Source organism: Artibeus jamaicensis, unplaced genomic scaffold, assembly GCF_021234435.1.
Source record: "Artibeus jamaicensis isolate MK-2021 breed Jamaican fruit bat unplaced genomic scaffold, CSHL_Jam_final scaffold_1019, whole genome shotgun sequence".
Classification (NCBI taxonomy): Eukaryota; Metazoa; Chordata; class Mammalia; order Chiroptera; family Phyllostomidae; genus Artibeus; species Artibeus jamaicensis.
This window is the reverse complement of record NW_026522025.1, coordinates 15,456,029-15,472,706: the sequence shown is the minus strand read 5'-3', so window position 1 is coordinate 15,472,706 and position 16,678 is coordinate 15,456,029. Positions and strand designations below refer to the sequence as shown.

The 16,678-nt window shown below is 37.6% G+C and overlaps 1 protein-coding gene across 1 annotated transcript in view; it reads left to right on the top strand.

Moving 5' to 3' along the window:
- The window catches only part of DNAI4 (dynein axonemal intermediate chain 4), a 70,273-nt gene that overhangs the window by 52,184 nt on the left and 1,411 nt on the right, over positions 1 to 16,678 (top strand). Inside the window, exons 14-16 of the mRNA XM_053655444.1 lie at positions 7,936 to 8,034; positions 8,691 to 8,917; positions 11,004 to 11,160. Coding sequence (XP_053511419.1) covers positions 7,936 to 8,034; positions 8,691 to 8,917; positions 11,004 to 11,160 — 483 coding nt within the window. The remainder of the gene's footprint in view (positions 1 to 7,935; positions 8,035 to 8,690; positions 8,918 to 11,003; positions 11,161 to 16,678) is intronic.

Genomic DNA, 16,678 nt, shown 5'->3' with positions numbered 1-16,678 from the left:
ATGGGGAGGAATGCTGTTGACATCTAGAGAGCAGAGTCCAGGGGTCCTGCTAAGCATCCTGTAATTCGTAATACAAGCACCACTGCCGCCTCCCCATCCCCAAACATAGCTTAATAGATCTGGACTGAGAAGCCCTAGTCTAGTGTCCTAGACATGCCCTTGGTGGAAGGAATTCAAGATGATCATATAGTCTGTGAAGAGAGTTTTACTTCTTCCTTTGTAATTTGGTTACCTTTTCTTTCTTTCTATTGCCTGATTTCACTCCAGCACAAGAATAAATGGAAGTGGTGAGAACAGACATCTCTGTCTTGTTCTTGGTCTTAGGAAGAAAGCATTCAGTCTTACTATTAAGTATGATTATGTGTGATGTAAGCTGAAAAGATTTTTCAGGAGATCCCTTGATAATTACTATTTGTTGAGAGTTATTTTTTGTCAGGAATGGATGGTATGTTTACATTAAGTGCTTTTTCTGCATCTATTGATATGATTATATAGTTTTTTAAAAGTTTGTGAATATGGTAAATTACATTGGTTGATTTCTATTTATTTATTTATTTAAAATTTTATACTTGTTCCTCAAAATCCCTCCCCCTTTTTACCCTTAAGTTCCCTTCCCTCTCCCCTCTGGTCGCTGCCCACTTGTTCTCTATTTCAGTGTCTTTGTTTTTATTCTGTTTGCTTGTTTGTTTTATTCTTTAGCTTCCTGTCAAAGGTGAGATCATGTGGTATTTGTCCTTCAATGCCTGGGTGGGATGGGAGAAATAGATTAAAAAAAATGTACTTGAAAAGTAACTAAATAAAATTTAATATTAAAAAATATATAAATAAATAAGTAAAATTTTAAATGAAAAGCCAATTTATTTTTTAAAGATTTTATTTATTCATTACTAGAGAGAGGGGGAGGGAAGGAGAGAAAGAAACATCAATCTGGGAGAGAAACATGGATCGGGTCCTTCTCACACACCTCTAACCATGGACCTGGCCCACAGCCCGGGCATGTGCCCTCACTGGGAATCGAACTGGCGACCCTTCAATTTACAGGCCAGCACTCAACCCAGCCAGGGCTAAAAGCCAATTTGAAAGACTTAAGTGCCTAAACAGAAAGTTCCCAGGAACATAGATAACAGTCGTGTTTCTAGCTCCTTTCTACCATGAAGTCCTGTGAGTACCCTGGCAGCGTCAGTCACAACACCTCAAGACTGGAATATACTTGAGCAATAAGTACTTTCATTTGACTGCCTCTGGGAAAACTCAGGGACTCTACGCAAGGACAAAGGACACGCAGGCACACAGGCCAGTTCGCTCCTACAGTCCCCATACTTCTACAACAGCAACCTCACTTTCCACAGCGCCCCTGGGCCTCTGTTGAAGGGGGGCCACTCTTACTCTCTTCCAGTTGACACACTGCTCATAAAGAATCCCTGCCACCCACCCTCCACAGGAAGTCCTGGGGCACCCAGTGGGAACTAGATACAATACATTGAAATCGAGATGCAAGGCACATGCCAGACAATATACTCTCCACCCTCGATCCTCCACAGCTTTAGACAGTCAACTGGTGTAGAAATATACATTGACAAGGTAGTGTGTGAAGTGAAGGGAACAGTGATGAAGGGAAAACAAAACTAAACATTGTAGTCCCTGGGGAGGGAAAAGAGAAACCAGAAGAAAAGCAGGAAGAATAAAGTTGACATAAACTTTTATCTTCTATCAATACTTGATTTCTCCTTGACCTCCAGTTTCCAGATTATCCAAGAGCAGGGTTGCCAGATTTAGCAAATAAAAGTACAGGAGGCTTGCATTAAACTTGAATTTCCGATAAAAAGCAAATAATGTTTTATTGTATGTCCCAAATATTGCATGGTACATTACTTACACTAAAAAGGTATTTGTACAAAATTTTTTTATTTTAATTAAATTTATAAGCGTAATAGTGGTTAATAACATGTAAGTTTCAGGTGTACGACATCTGCATACTCCATTGTGTGCTCACCGCCCTCTCCTCACCTTTGGCGGGAAGAATATTACTGTGTTTTTTTCTGGCAACCCTGTTCGGGAGGTTCAGTTAGCCTGAGGCTAATCTGATCACATCTTCTCAAAGCCACAGCAAGACCATCACAGAGCAAAGCACAGACACTTCACCCACCAAAGGGGAAGAAGCCATGTGGTATATGGTCCTTTTAGCTGCCAGATGCTCAAAAATCCAATACTATTTTGGCAGGATGAGAGGGTATGTACATGGTGGAGTTGTCAAGCACTATCTGGCAGGTACAGAAGTTTTTCTTCCATATCAGATAAAGAGGGTAAGAATTGCAGCTATGAAGAAGCAGGCCTACTGGGCTGAGAAATGTGACTCAGACTGCCCCAGGACAGGCTGAGCTACTCCAGCTCCTGAGTCCAGAGAGCTAACACACTGCAACTCTCTCGGAGCAACTGAAAGACCTCAAAAGGCTGAACACAAACACACACACACACACACACACACACACACGCAAGATATACAGGGAAGGGAGGAACAGGAAGAGTGCAAGATAGCCTGTGTAGTGACTTAAGAGGAACGACAGCAAAGGAAAAGTCTCAGAGGGTCCACAGAACTCCCTCACAATGACTAGCAAGACAGTTTGGTTGGTTGGTTGCTTGGTTTTATTTAGGGGGTTAACCTTCAGTGGTATTTCCTTAAAATGGAAGGTGAAAAGGAAAAAAGGCCACAGAGAAGCCTCAGAGACACAGCTTTTTCGAGGGATTGTTAACTCCACCTGGCCAGGCCCATCGTGCTGTCAGTCTCCCAGCAGATCCAGCCATCAGATCCCACATCCGGGTCACTGAGTGACCAGGTGCCAGACCCAGCTCCCGAGCATGGGAGAGGAACACTAACCAGTCCTTGACTGGCATTACTTTCAAAGGTGTGAAGAGGGCCACATTATGCTTTTCTTTCATAGCCTCCTCCGTGGGAATTCCTAGTTCCTATTAACCTAGCATCCCAAAAACTGTTTCCAGAGATGTTAATAGGTGTTGCATAGGACCAAAAAAAATTCCAGAACATGTTGCATACTTACTAAAAATTATAAATTGCTGCTGGAGAGGAACCTCTTGAGCTTTTATTGATATAGCTGGTCTGTGGCTTATTTGACCACAGAACCCTTTAAGGAACAGCTATTCCCATCTCACAGAACTTTGGGAAATACTACTTAACCAGTTTTGCAAAAATGAATCATCTCAAGAATGGGAAGGATGTGTCAACATTGGGAACACCTAGGAATCACGCATAAACTTGTTTATGCGTGAAAACTTAGAAAGTTTAAGGCAGTGATTGAAAACTGGAGAGCCTCATCCTTTGTGAGGCACTTGCTCAATGGTAACTATAGCCAGGGAAGCTGAAGTTCAATTTAAAAGCAGGCAGGCAAAAGTCTACAAAGAACTGCAAGGCTGTGTGCTTAGTTGTGGCGTGGCCAGGACAGGAAAGAACAAAGAACAGTGCTTGGTGGTGTCTTGATGGTGTCTTCTCTTACCACTGTGATGGGACACACACACACACACACACACACACACACACAAACTTCCTCCTAAAGGTGCAGACCAAACCGCAAAGCAGCCATACACAGACTAGCCAGTCTGTCTCCAATCCTCCAAAAGCCTAGTAACCTGGAGCCTGGTTTCCAGAAGAGACAAATGGCTCTGTTGGCATTGTAAATTGCTGTCAAAGGAATCCCTCCTTATTCTCCGTGGATGCAGTCCCGAAGTATCACCCCAAAAGCTTTAAGAGGACATACTTCTTGGTCTTTTTGGCAGGGTAAGACACAGCCCAGAGAGCTTCTGAAAATACTCCATCCTGCATCAGAGCAGAACATTCCAGGTACTTCACAGCTCCTACCTGCTTAGCCAGGGAGGTGCCTTGCTGAGGAGCTGTGGGCACTAGGCTCTGTTCCTTGAGCTTCTTCACTGTCTCAAGGTCACTGTTCCAGTCCCTCTTGGTGCTTACCAGCAGAAGAGGTACATTGGAGCAATGATGGGAGGCCTCTGAGTGCCACTTATGCCTCACATTGTCATAAGAGGATGGGTTTCTGATGGAAAAACAGGTGATGAAGATAGTAGTCTGGGGGTAGGAAAGCGTTCTCAGTCAATCACATCCTGTTAACCAGCCGTGTCCCACAGGTTCAGGCCGACATTTTGGCCATTCACAGATGTCTGGGCTCTGTAGTTGTCAAAGACAGTGGGGATATGCCCTTCAGGAATTTTGCTGTGTAACTGATGAGGAGGCAGGCCTTACCCACAGTTCCATCTACAACCACGCAGTTGACTGTCTGCAGTCTTCCCTCGGAGTCCATGGACTGCTAGAGGGCAGGCTTCAGTGGGTCCTAAAAGTCTCTGATGTTATGTGCAATTCTGTAAGTATGTGTCTAAGTGGATTTTCCCTGCGAAGTGGTCGTTGTCCTGTGTGGTTCAACCACCGCAGGCAGAGTCTCCCAGTGTTTCTCTCCTGGTTGGTTTTTACATGTTTATTCCCGGAGTAAACCCCACTTGATCTTGATTTACCCTTATAATATAATGTTGGATTTAAGATGCTAAATTTTGTTTAGACTTTTAATATCTTTTTTTGTAAGACCTATTGGTTTGTAGTTTTCCTTTCTGGCAATGTTTTTGTCTGGTTTCGTATCAAGGTAATCCTGGCCTCACAGAATAAGTTGAAAAGTGTTCTCCTTTCTTTACTTTTTTGAAATAATTTGCATATAATTAGCATTATTCTTCATTACATGTTGGACAGAATTAATAAACCATTTGGTCCTTGAGTTTTCTTTTTGGAAGATATTTAACTTTTAGCTAAAAATTCAAAATTTAATAGTGTAGAGCTATTATATCTTTTTCTTCTTGAGTGAGGTAATTGATGTTTTTCAAGAAATTTATTTTTTTAATCAAATTTGTTGAATTTAGTGGCATAATAATATTCCCTTAGTGTCCTTTAATAGCTGTAAAGTGTGTAGTGATGTCGCCTGCCTAATTCCTAATGTTAGTCTTCTCTCTCTCTCCTTTTTTCTGATTAGTCTGGCTAGAAGTTTATAAACTTTACTGATGCCAAAGAGCCAGCTTTTGATTTCTCTGGTTTTTGTTATGCTTCTTTTGTTTTCTATATTACTGATTTCTGTTTTGATATTTATTATTTCATTACTTCTCATTTTGTTTTATATGCTCTTTTTTCTAGTTTCTTAATGTGGAAGATGAGATCATTGATGTGTGACCTTTCTTCCTCATATAGGCAACTGTGCTATAACTTTTCCCCTAAGTGCTGCTTTGGTAGCACCCCACAAAATGATATGCTATATTTTCATTTTCATTCCTAATCTCTACTTTGCATTCACCTTTGATCAACAGGTTATTTAGAAACAATGTTATTTAATTCTAAATATTTGGGTATTTCCAAGGATCTTTCTGTGACTGATTTTTTATCATCATCAGAGAACAAACTTTAAAAAAATGAATCCTTTTAAATTTTTTGAGATTTGTTTTAAAACCCAGAATGCTATCTTTATTGGTAAATGTTCCCTGTGTACTTGAAAATATACATATATTCTGCTGTTTGGGGTGGAATCTTCTATTAATGTCAATCAGATTATGTTATTCAAGTAACTTAATGATGGCATTATTCAAGTTTACCATACCTGGATTATTTTCTGTTTATTTCTTCCATCCTTTACTTAGAAAGAGGTGCTGTGGTCTCTGACTGTAATTGTGGATTTTTATATTTTTCCTTATAATTCTATCAGCTTTTGCCTTATTTACTTTGAAGCTTTATTTTAGGTACACAAATATTTAGAATTATTATATTCTTTTGATTAATCAACTCTTTTATCATTATGAAACAGTATTATTTATAAGTGGCAATATTCTTTATTCTGAAGTCTATACGGTCTGATACTAATGTAGCCACTCCAGCTTTTTTTTAACTAGTGTTATCATGGTTTACCACTTTCCATTCTTTTACATTTAACCTATTTGTATCTTTGAATTATTTATTTAATTATTTTAAATGGTTTCTTTTTAATGTATTTGCTCCATTACCATTTATCCCCCCATATCATCTTCCATCTCTACCTACCCCCCCACCCCTCCACAATCACCACACTTGTTTGTGTTCATGAGTTCTTTCTTTCTTTTTGTATCTTTATATTCAAAGTACATTTCTTGTAAGCAACATGTAGCTGGGTTTTGCTTTATTATCCAGTCTTACAATCTCTGCCTTTTAATTGTATATGTTTAGAGCATTTATGTTTAGTTTAATTATTGATATTGTTTGGTTTGAGTCTATTATCCTGCCTGACTATTTTTTTGGGATGTGTGTGGAGTATAATATGTCTAACCTCCTTGCCTAGAGTCAGGATTCTGAAGAGCTAGCTCAGCTACAGAGCTCCTAATAGATCGTGCTGAGACTTCTGTTGTAACTGCACTATGGTTCAACTTAAACCTCTGCCCATTCCTATTTTCCTCAAAGAATTTCTTCCTGAGAAAATGCCCCAATACATTTCTTGCATGGAAATCTCTGTGTCTCAGAGTTTATACAGTGAAATACCCAACTTTAGGCAGTAATCTCTAGAGAAAAATGACCTACTTCTAAGTGGTGTTAGAATAATCATTATCTATGTAAAAATTAGATTTAGACTTCTACCCTACCATACTTGAAAAAACTTTTAAAAGGAAATGTAGGAGAATATCTCTATGACCTCAAAGTCGGAAGAACTTCTTAAACAAAGCTCAAAAAAGTGCCATATATGTATCCAGCTATGTTAAAATGAGAACTATTATTTATCAAAAGACACTAAAAAAATTAAAAGCCATACACTGGGAGAAGATATTTGCAACATATTTAATAGATAAAGCATCTGGAATAGAATATGTAAAGAACTTACACGAATGAATATGAAAAAGATAGATTATTAGTAAAATGGTAAAAAATATGAACAGAAGAGGAAATAAAAATGTTCTCAACATTGTTAATATTCACAGAAATAGCACTCAAAGCCATTAGGTGAAATTTTATACCTAAGAGATAGCAAAATTTAGATATTTGATATAACCAACTATTGAAGAGAATGTGGATCAAAGGGAATTTTCATTCACTGCTGAACATAAATCAGTAATACTACTTTGGGTAAAAATTGTTCTTTTTGTGTAGTTTGAAACTGCATATGCCCCATGATCTAGTAGTTGCATTCTTAAGTGCTGTTATACACTAGAGCAGTGTGTCTCAAATTTTAATGTACACATAAATTATTTGGAAATCTTGTGAAAATGCAGTCTCTGATTCAGTGGGTCTGGAGTCAGGCCTGAGATTCCACAGCTCTGACATGCCCCAGGCAATGCTGACCCCGTATGGTTAGGACGCTGAACACTCACTTCCACACTTTTTGATTATGACTTCACTATAGGAAATACATTTAAAATCCCCATTTAACATATACATTGCGAGTTACAGATTTCTGAGGTACCCTCTAGTTCAATTTCTCATTCCCAGCAAGAATCATTTCTTCAGCATTATATACATAAATAGTTGCTGTTAAGTCATCTGTCTACTCCTTGACTAGGTGTAATGAAAGAGTCCCCACTGTTTCCCTGGACTGCTAGTTCCACTGTCACATAGCTCTAAGTGTGAAAAAGTTTCTTCCTCATTTTAAGCCAATATTTGTCCATGTAATTTCTAGATAGGATGCTAAGTTCTATCCTCTATGGCAGCAAAGAACAGATCTATATTTTCTTTCTACAGTAGGCCTTCAGGTAGTTTAATTACTGTAAAATCATGATAAAAAGAAGAAAATACGTATCTTTAAGCTAGTATTTCTAGTTTTGGTTCTTCAGTTGATTATAACATCTTGAATGTTCTCATCTTCTACGTAACAATTTACTAATATATCACAATCCAGTGCATTTTTATTTCTTGCGTTGTAGGACACGAATATCTATTTGGCTGGCACTGAAGAAGGTCATATCCACAAGTGCTCTTGTTCATACAATGAACAATACCTAGATACCTACAGAGGACATAAGGTTAGTTTAACTGCAGTAAGCATGGGGACATTCACCTTGTCATGTCTCTGGAACAGTAATACCATCATACATAGTATTTTTAATATGCAGTAAATTTACACCTTCAGAGTTAAAAATGCCGACTCACTGCTTTCTTATATGGAAACCACCAATAACAGAGGGGGCATTTTATTTGGCTTTCAAATGGCCTTGGGGTTTTTTGCATGTTATGGAAGTCACATTTTTATTTGTTGACCTATTGTTTATTTGTTGGCATTTTTTATTTATTTGAAAGACTTTGCTTATAATAACATACTAATCCCAAAGTAAAATACTCTCTTGCATATATACCTATTCTCCATATCTTTTATGATTGTTCCCTATGTTTTCTTCATTTCTCTTTTTTCTTAATACTCTTTATATTTTTAAGTAAATGTGTATAATATCCATTAATATTTAGTGAGTATTGTGTCAACTATATTTTTATATTTCTGTGTGGCATAATTTAGAAAAGATTCCATTTATGAGCTTACTCTCAGCTAAAATAATACCCACATAATAATGCATGGTGAATAAATCTTCTAGAAATCTTAGCATTTTAACTTTGTTGGTGAAATTTAAAGTATGTGCTATTAAATACTCTCTACCTATGTGTTTTAATTTATTTTTAATTTAAGGGTCCAGTGTATAAAATAGCATGGAATCCATTTTGTCATGATGTATTCTTAAGCTGCTCTGCTGACTGGGGTGTTATTATATGGCAGCAGGAAAATCCGAAGCCATTTTTGAGTTTTTATCCGACTACTTACGTTGTTTATGATGTTGCCTGGTCTCCAAAATCATCCTATATATTTGCAGCTGCAAATGAGAGCAGAGTGGAGATTTGGGACCTTCACATCAGCACGTGAGTGTGTGTGTTTCTCTCAGGGGTATGTCTAGTAGAAGCAGTTCAAACTAAATGATACCTGACAGTTTTAACATCGGTTAGTGGGGAACTGTTCAGGGTTGGGCGAAAGTAGATTTACTGTTGTTCGTATGGGAAGTAATACAGTAATTAATATATAATAATATAAGAATAAACTGTGTTTTGGGTACTCATACCTGTAAACCTACTTTTGCCCAACCCTGTATTTACTTTTAAACAAGTGATAGTTTATACTTGTGAGAGTCCTTTAAGAATAAAAATGTATGCGGGGGTGCCATATTAATATTAATAATTTATGTGGTTTTAAAAGTATTTGAATGACAACAGGTTATATTATTCATCTCCTCAAATGATTACAGGCTGATGAGTGATATCATAAACCTCGAATTCTTTTTAATTGCCTGGTTTATATGAGAATGCAGAGTCAGTTAATTTTTTTAACTAAATATTTTTCTACAGTAAGATAAAGAAAAGGAGTAACAATTATTTTTTACAAATATACTTATTCTCATACCTTGTTTCAAAACATATCAAAGGGCATGCATATAATTAACATTTTTGAATAAAGATGTTACATAAAAGTTAGTAGCGTGTCATTCGCACCCACCTGTTCTTTTTTTTAGCTTTATTTTTATTGCTGACGCTATGTCCGCATCTTCCCCCCCGTCTGCCTCCACCCAGCCCCCATGCTCCCTCACCCCCCCGCTCTGGCCCGCACCACACTGTTGTCCGTGTCTGTGGCTGATGCATCCATGTTCTTTGGCTAATGCCCTCAACGTCTCCCAGCCAGTGCCCCTCCCCCTCCCGTCTGGCTGCTATCAGTCTGTACACGCATTTATTCTTTTTAATATGTAAGTTTATGTAATCTGAATAAAGTGTTTAATGATAAACATTTCCATGGGAAAATATTAGAGATCTTTATGTCAGTTTTTAGCAGAAGGGGCAGGGAAAAACATTCTTGTTTAAAATAAATAATGTAAAATTCAATGCGTTTATTCTTAATGGCAAACTTTTTTCCTAGGAGTTAGTAATTTAGTAACTTTAAAATTTTGTATGTCTTTTTCTATAAAACAGTTTGTACCAAAAATCAAGGATTACATCACAAAGTAATTTATTTTTGAGTATGAGATGACTAATGTATAAAGTGGCTCCTTAAATGATCCCACCTCTGATTTTAATTTTTCCAATAAAACTTGTAGTTCCGAAAACAGCATTTCTTTGCAAGGAATATTCAAGTTGCTGCTTCTGTTTGTGTTTTAAGGGCATCGATGGATGCTTTGGATGACCAGACTAGGAAAAATTCTTGTTCAAAATACTCCCTTATGTTTCAGAGTTTCATTCGAACCAAAATATCCTTTTATTAAAATAAGTTTATTATTTAAGGAGTTGTGTTAGTCAGGGAAACAGACTCATAAAGAGAGGGAGGAAGGAGAGGGTAAGGGAGAGAGAGAGAGACAGAAAGAGATTGATATTTCTTTTCGGGAATTGGCCCCCATCGGTGTGGTGCCGCCAAATCCCCAATCTGCACACCGGCCGGGCAGTCTGGCGCTTTCCCCAGGAGTCCGTGCTGGTCCCCAGGAGCCCGAGCTGGTCGGGAGGCAGACTTTCAGTCCACTTCTGGGAGCTCAGTCTTTTCTCTTAAGTGTTTCAACGAATTGGATGAGTCCTACCCACCCACATTCTGTAGGGCAATCTGCTTTATTCAGAGTCTACTGATTTAATTGTTAATGATATTAAAAAAATACCTTCACACGCACGTGTGAACGGGTGTTTGAGCAAACAACTGAGTACCATAGTCTAGCCGAGTTAATACATAAAATAAACCATCACAGGAGTTTAAACTTGTAAGTTCACACCTTAATTGTGAATTGCTTTATCTAGTTAAAATGGAAAGTTTTGATGAATAAGGAGTAAGAAACACTTACTTTGATTTTGAAAACACTTAAAGAAGCTTTTGGTTTTTGTTACATGAGATAACCAAAAATATATCAGACTTTTCTTAGTCTGTATACATGATGAACAAATTAACAGCACCTGAATTTACAACTAAAATATTTCACTGCAGTTTGGATCCTCTAATTGTGAATGTCGCCAACCCTGGAATCAAGTTCACAACTGTTCTCTTCGCTAGACAAACAGATTGCCTTCTGGTGGGAGACAGTGACGGACAGGTTGCTGTGTATGAACTAAGAAATATGCCCGCTGCTTCGGAATCTGGCCGGGTAAGACTCAAAAGTCAAAAGTTTAGGTAATTTCATTTTATTTAGTTGCAATTTTGTATAATGCAAGGGACTTACATTTTTTATATCTTAAGTGAGGTGTAATGGAAAGAATGTAAGTCCCAAGAATTGCTACTGACTATGTGTGGTTCCTACACTTATTTTCTCTGAGCCATATATTCTTGACCTGTAAAATGAGAATAATAATTTTGTTGAGCATAAGAATTATGAATGTTAAATGGAAGAACTTAAAATTGCGCCCAGTATACATTTGGGCTTTAATAATTATTCATTATAGCTGAAGAAATAATTGTTAAATATTACTGCAAATACTCAAAGACTTTTATAAGAAATAGTATTTTTAAATATTATCCAACATTCCTAAAACAGGCATTTGTTTCTACTGGTTTAGCATTATCTTACTACCTTTTTCTTATCTTCAAATACCAAAACTTTGTTGTAACACTTTGAAAAGCAAAGCAGTATAAATAGATGTCTGTTATTTTTAAGGTGGCTTTTCAAGTTTTCCTGTTTCTTTCATTTAAATGTCTGTATTTCTTTAAAATATTAAGATATTCATAAATTGTTAAGAAAAATACTAAGACTCTAATAGAAAGTTGGGTAATGATTAGAAACTTCATCTGCAAAAAATGACTGCTAAATTATACTTTAAAATGTAACCTCATGAATAATTAAAGAAGTAAAAGTATATTATATTAAATTAAAATATGATAGCATGCTTGTATATCCAATTTACCAAGATTTTCCAAGTTGGGATTGCTCAATACTGGCAAACAGTTGATAAGATAGGTTCTCTAGTAGTACACTGCTGGGTAAAATAAAAATTGACATAGCTTCTTTGGAACCAATTTAGCAATATGAACCAAGACTGTCCACTTCTGGGACTCCATCCTGTAGAAATATCCATAGAGGGAATCAAAGAAATTAATTATAGCATAATTTGTGATGGGATAAAAAAGAAAAATTAAAAAAGAAGAAGAAAACAACCAACCAAAGGGAAATATCCAACCAAAGTATCCTGAGTATCCAACCAAAGGGAAATATGGCCAGTGCAGTCAGATGTGTTGATTGGATTTGGGTCACAGTAGAAGGTGGAGTTTTATTCCAATCATAACCATTTATGTGACTCTAAAATATTAAATAAATAAACACTGGGGGTGTGGGCTGGGATGGGGGTAAGAGACAGAAAACTGTACTTGAACAACAATGAAAATTAAAAAAAGAAAAAAATTTAAATTAAAATTGCAAATTTATTTGTTAGATGATTAACTATGACAAATTGTCTTACATGCAATGAATAGTTAAAATACCAAATATAAAAAAATTCATTAGTACAAAAAATAGTAAAATTATCTGTTTGATTTGCTGTATTATTGCCATATATGATTCTTATTCTTCTGAAGATAAAATTATGTTTTCCTGATAAAGAAACAAGTAAAACATTTTAAGGAATTTTAGAGATTATTTTCTCAACTGGCTGAAACCCATATTGATGTGGTCATTGAGGGGGATTTTCCTACCTACCTTGGCTGCCAGGCCAAGCCCTGTTTATAACAGCCTTGTTCCTACATTGATAAATTGGAAATGACCTAAATGATCTTTAGTGGAGATCTGGGTAAATAAAATACAGCACATTCACACGAGTGACTACAATACAAAAGTTGAAGTGACATTTATTTCGATGTGTTAATATGACAAATTTTGAATAAATCTTAAAAAACATAGTGTTAAGTGATAAAAGCAAATTTCAGGAAAGTAAGTACAGTATGTTGTGATTGATGTGATGTTATTTAAACACAAAAATTAAAACTGTTCTTAGCTGACATTTATGGTTAGTAAATGTATGGAATATGGAAGAAAATGTTTCATTTTTGTGTTTGTATTTGAATCAATTAGAGACATCTTTTATTTTGAGCAGTGTGCCATGCAAATAGAAATAAGGCTAAACTCAGAGAGTCTGAACATTTTTGTTTCATTTTTTACTGTTGACACTGTTACAAATGTCCCCCATTTTCACCCAGCCCCCACCCCAGCCTTCTCCACACTATTGTCTGTGTCCATGGGCTATACACGTATGTTCTTTGGCTACTCTATTCAACATTTTGACAAATTGGTGGATATTTGCTAATGATTTCAATGCTGGTGAGGAGAATTTTAACAAATATATTCCATACATTAATAAATGAATATAGTTTCCTAATACAAATATGTTTTTTTATGATTTTGGTCATAGCAGTTTAAAGGTGAAAGATTATATTTCTGGGAGATTAAACAAACTATTCATCAGTTTTTATTTTACTTATAGCCAAACATGAGCTTAGTCATATACCTCTTTCTCAGCTTTTCAGAGAATTATAATCTATTGGGTTGGCCAAAAAGTTTGTTTAGCCTTTTCAGTACGATGGCTCTAGTAGTGCTCAGCTGACTTCATTCAGAACAATTTTGTTAGATTGTATTGAGATAGCTGTAATATCAGTGTGCATTCAAAAAAGACTCAAAATTGGTGGAATTTTTGTGTAAACATTTTAATATTAAAGATGGAAGAAAATATGCAACATTTTCTGTGTATTGTGCATTACTATTTCAAGAAAGGTAAAAACACAACTGAAACACAAAGAAAGATTTTTTCAGTGTATGGAGAAGATGCTGTGACTGATCAAATGTATCAGAAGTGGTTTGCGAAGTTTCTTGGTACTATTGACATTTTGGCCAAATAACTCTTTGTTGTGGGACTGTCTCATCCATTGGAAAATGTTCAGCAGCACCCCAGGCTTCTACCCATTTGAAGCCAATAGTGGGAGGTAGTCAACATAATCAAAATATCCAAATCAATAAAGTTATTGGTAAAAATGAAAGATATGTGTTCTATTTTATGGAAAAAATTAAATGGCGTTTTGGCCAGCCCAATATAATAGTAATTTGAAGCCTCAAACTAATTAATGTCAAACCATTATTTTCTATCAAGATATCTTTCCAAGTAACATCATGACCTATAATTTCCCCATTAATTTTAACTAAGAGTGAGTCAAATTTTTGGAAGTTTTATGATTTTAGTCTATAGGGAAAATGTATATCAATTTATGGGAAAGGCTGACTCTGGAAAGTGAATGCTGAGACAAGAAGAGGATGGGGAGGGTTACAAAGGAAACTTCAACTTTATCAGTAAGTTTTTACATCTTTTATTACAAAGTATCTAAGGCAAAGATGCCATTTGTTGATTCGAAGTGGATAGTATTTTACAAAGGCAAAGTCCCAGACAGCACGTGCGATAAGGGTGCTGAAGTAGGGTTCACTGGGGAAAACACGGAGAAAGGATGAATAGCAGTTTTAGGGGCACAGCTGCCCCTTGTCTCTGCATCGCCCATCACCCTTTGTGACCTTGGGATGCAGAAGGGGAGGGACAAGGATTCTTGGATTGTGGAGGTTTTGAGGGACAAGATTTCTGAAACTCTGGCCCCTCCCTGATGTGATCAAAACCCAGAATTTTACTGCGCTGCGACATGAAGAACATTGGCTCCAGCCCTGTCCCATGAGGACAGGTTGACTGGCAGGGGTCACATCAGTCTGGTTCCTGGCACGAACAGGGACCTGGGGTTCAAGCCTTGCGATTATAGCAAGCAATGTAGCTAGCTGTCAGCAGGATTTACCACCACATTCGCCTTTATTGTTTGTTGAAACATGAACTCCTCTCCTGGCAAAATGAGGTTTGGTGCTGGGGCCTAAGTCCCACATCACACAGAAGTACGGTTCAAGCTTTTGGCAGAAGCTAATTTCAATGGGGCATTACACAAAGAAACTCCTTTCTTGGGGGCTGCCTGCAGAGAATTATTCCTGGATATTATTTCTACTCTTATGTTTCAGCGTACAAAGGTTTACAATTTTTTCTATGTACCTTGGGTGTTTTTACCTTCCCTTCCCCCTCAAATTAAAGGAAAAATAAAAGGTAAGTAAAAATCTTCAAAATAGAGTTTCAGAAACAGAAATACACACACATAATAAATTAACGCTGAGAGACACGAAGGCAGAACAAATAGACCATGCTTTCAACAAATATTTACTGAATATGCACCATGGCAGGGTCTATTTTGGGCAATAAGAATAGAACAGTGAACAAATTACAGTAGTAATGTATTATATTTGCCCAAGTGACACTGAGCTAGGACGAGATGGGCTTGAGAAGCAGCCTGGCAGCTGACTGGCAGTGTCAGGACTGGGAGGATGGCCAAGTGCCAAGGAGAATTGTGGTACAGCTAAAAGGCAGAAACTGTTATATAAAATGTGTATCATTCTTTAGAGTTTTAAAATACTTTCATATACATTAGCTCATTCAGCTCTTAGAACAATATTTAGAAATATATGTTGGGGGACTTCCGCCAAGATGGAGGTATAGATGGATGTGCCGTACCTTCTCACACAACCAAGTTTAGGGACAACTAAATATGAGCATCAGAAAACACAACCAGAACACGGAAAATTGAACTTTTTGGAAGTCCGGTAACAACAAATTCTTCAGCCCGACCGGTAAGGGGCGAAACCGGCGTCTCGTGAGGGGTTGCACAGGACTCCGGTCGGAGGGACCCAGGCGCGGAATCCGGATGCGCGAATCCAGACGCATGGGTTCCAAACCCAGGATTGGACCTAGTGAGCGACTGAGCAACCCACCGGGTGAGCGACTGTGGAGGAGACAGTGGGGAGGCGGGGCTGCGTGTTGACTGCGGTTGCCTATCTGTGGGCCAGCGGACAGGCGAGGAAGTGGGCGCTTGGACCGGGCCCGGCGGTCCCCGTGGCTTGCGGCAGTAGAGGGCGCTGCCATATCCCCGCTCTGACCACGCCCCCACATACAGCGTCACAACCCAGCGACCTGGGAGTCCAAGGCGCCACTTCTCCCGCTTAAAGGGCCAGAACAGACCAAAAATGTCGCAGAAAGACCTCAGAGCCCCAGAGATAAATCTAAGCGACGAAGAAATAGCAAAACTCTCAGACGCACAGTTTAAAACACTGGTCATCAGGATCCTCACAGAACTGGTTGATTATACTGACAAATTAGACAAACATATGAAAGCAAAACTAATTGAAATGAATGGAATTCCACAGGAAACCCATAGAGATGAAAAGGAAACTGGGACTCAAATCAATGAAGTGGCCCAGAAGAAAGCAAATAATGGCCAAACAGAAAAGAGTCAAGGAGCAAGAATTCAAAGAAATGAGGAGAGTCTTAGGAACCTCCAGGACATCTTTAAACACTCCAATATCCGAATTATAGGGGTACCAGAAGGGGGAAAGACACAACCACCAGTGGAAAAATTATTTGAACAAATAATAAAAGAAAATTTCCCCAATCTGGCAAAGGAAATAGACTTCCAAGAAATCCAAGAAGCTCAGAGAGTACCAAAAAAGTTGGACTCAAGAAGAAACACACCAAGGCATATCATAATTACATTAGCCAAAATTAAAATGAAGGAGAGAATCCTAGAAGCAGCAAGAGCTAAGGGGACAATCA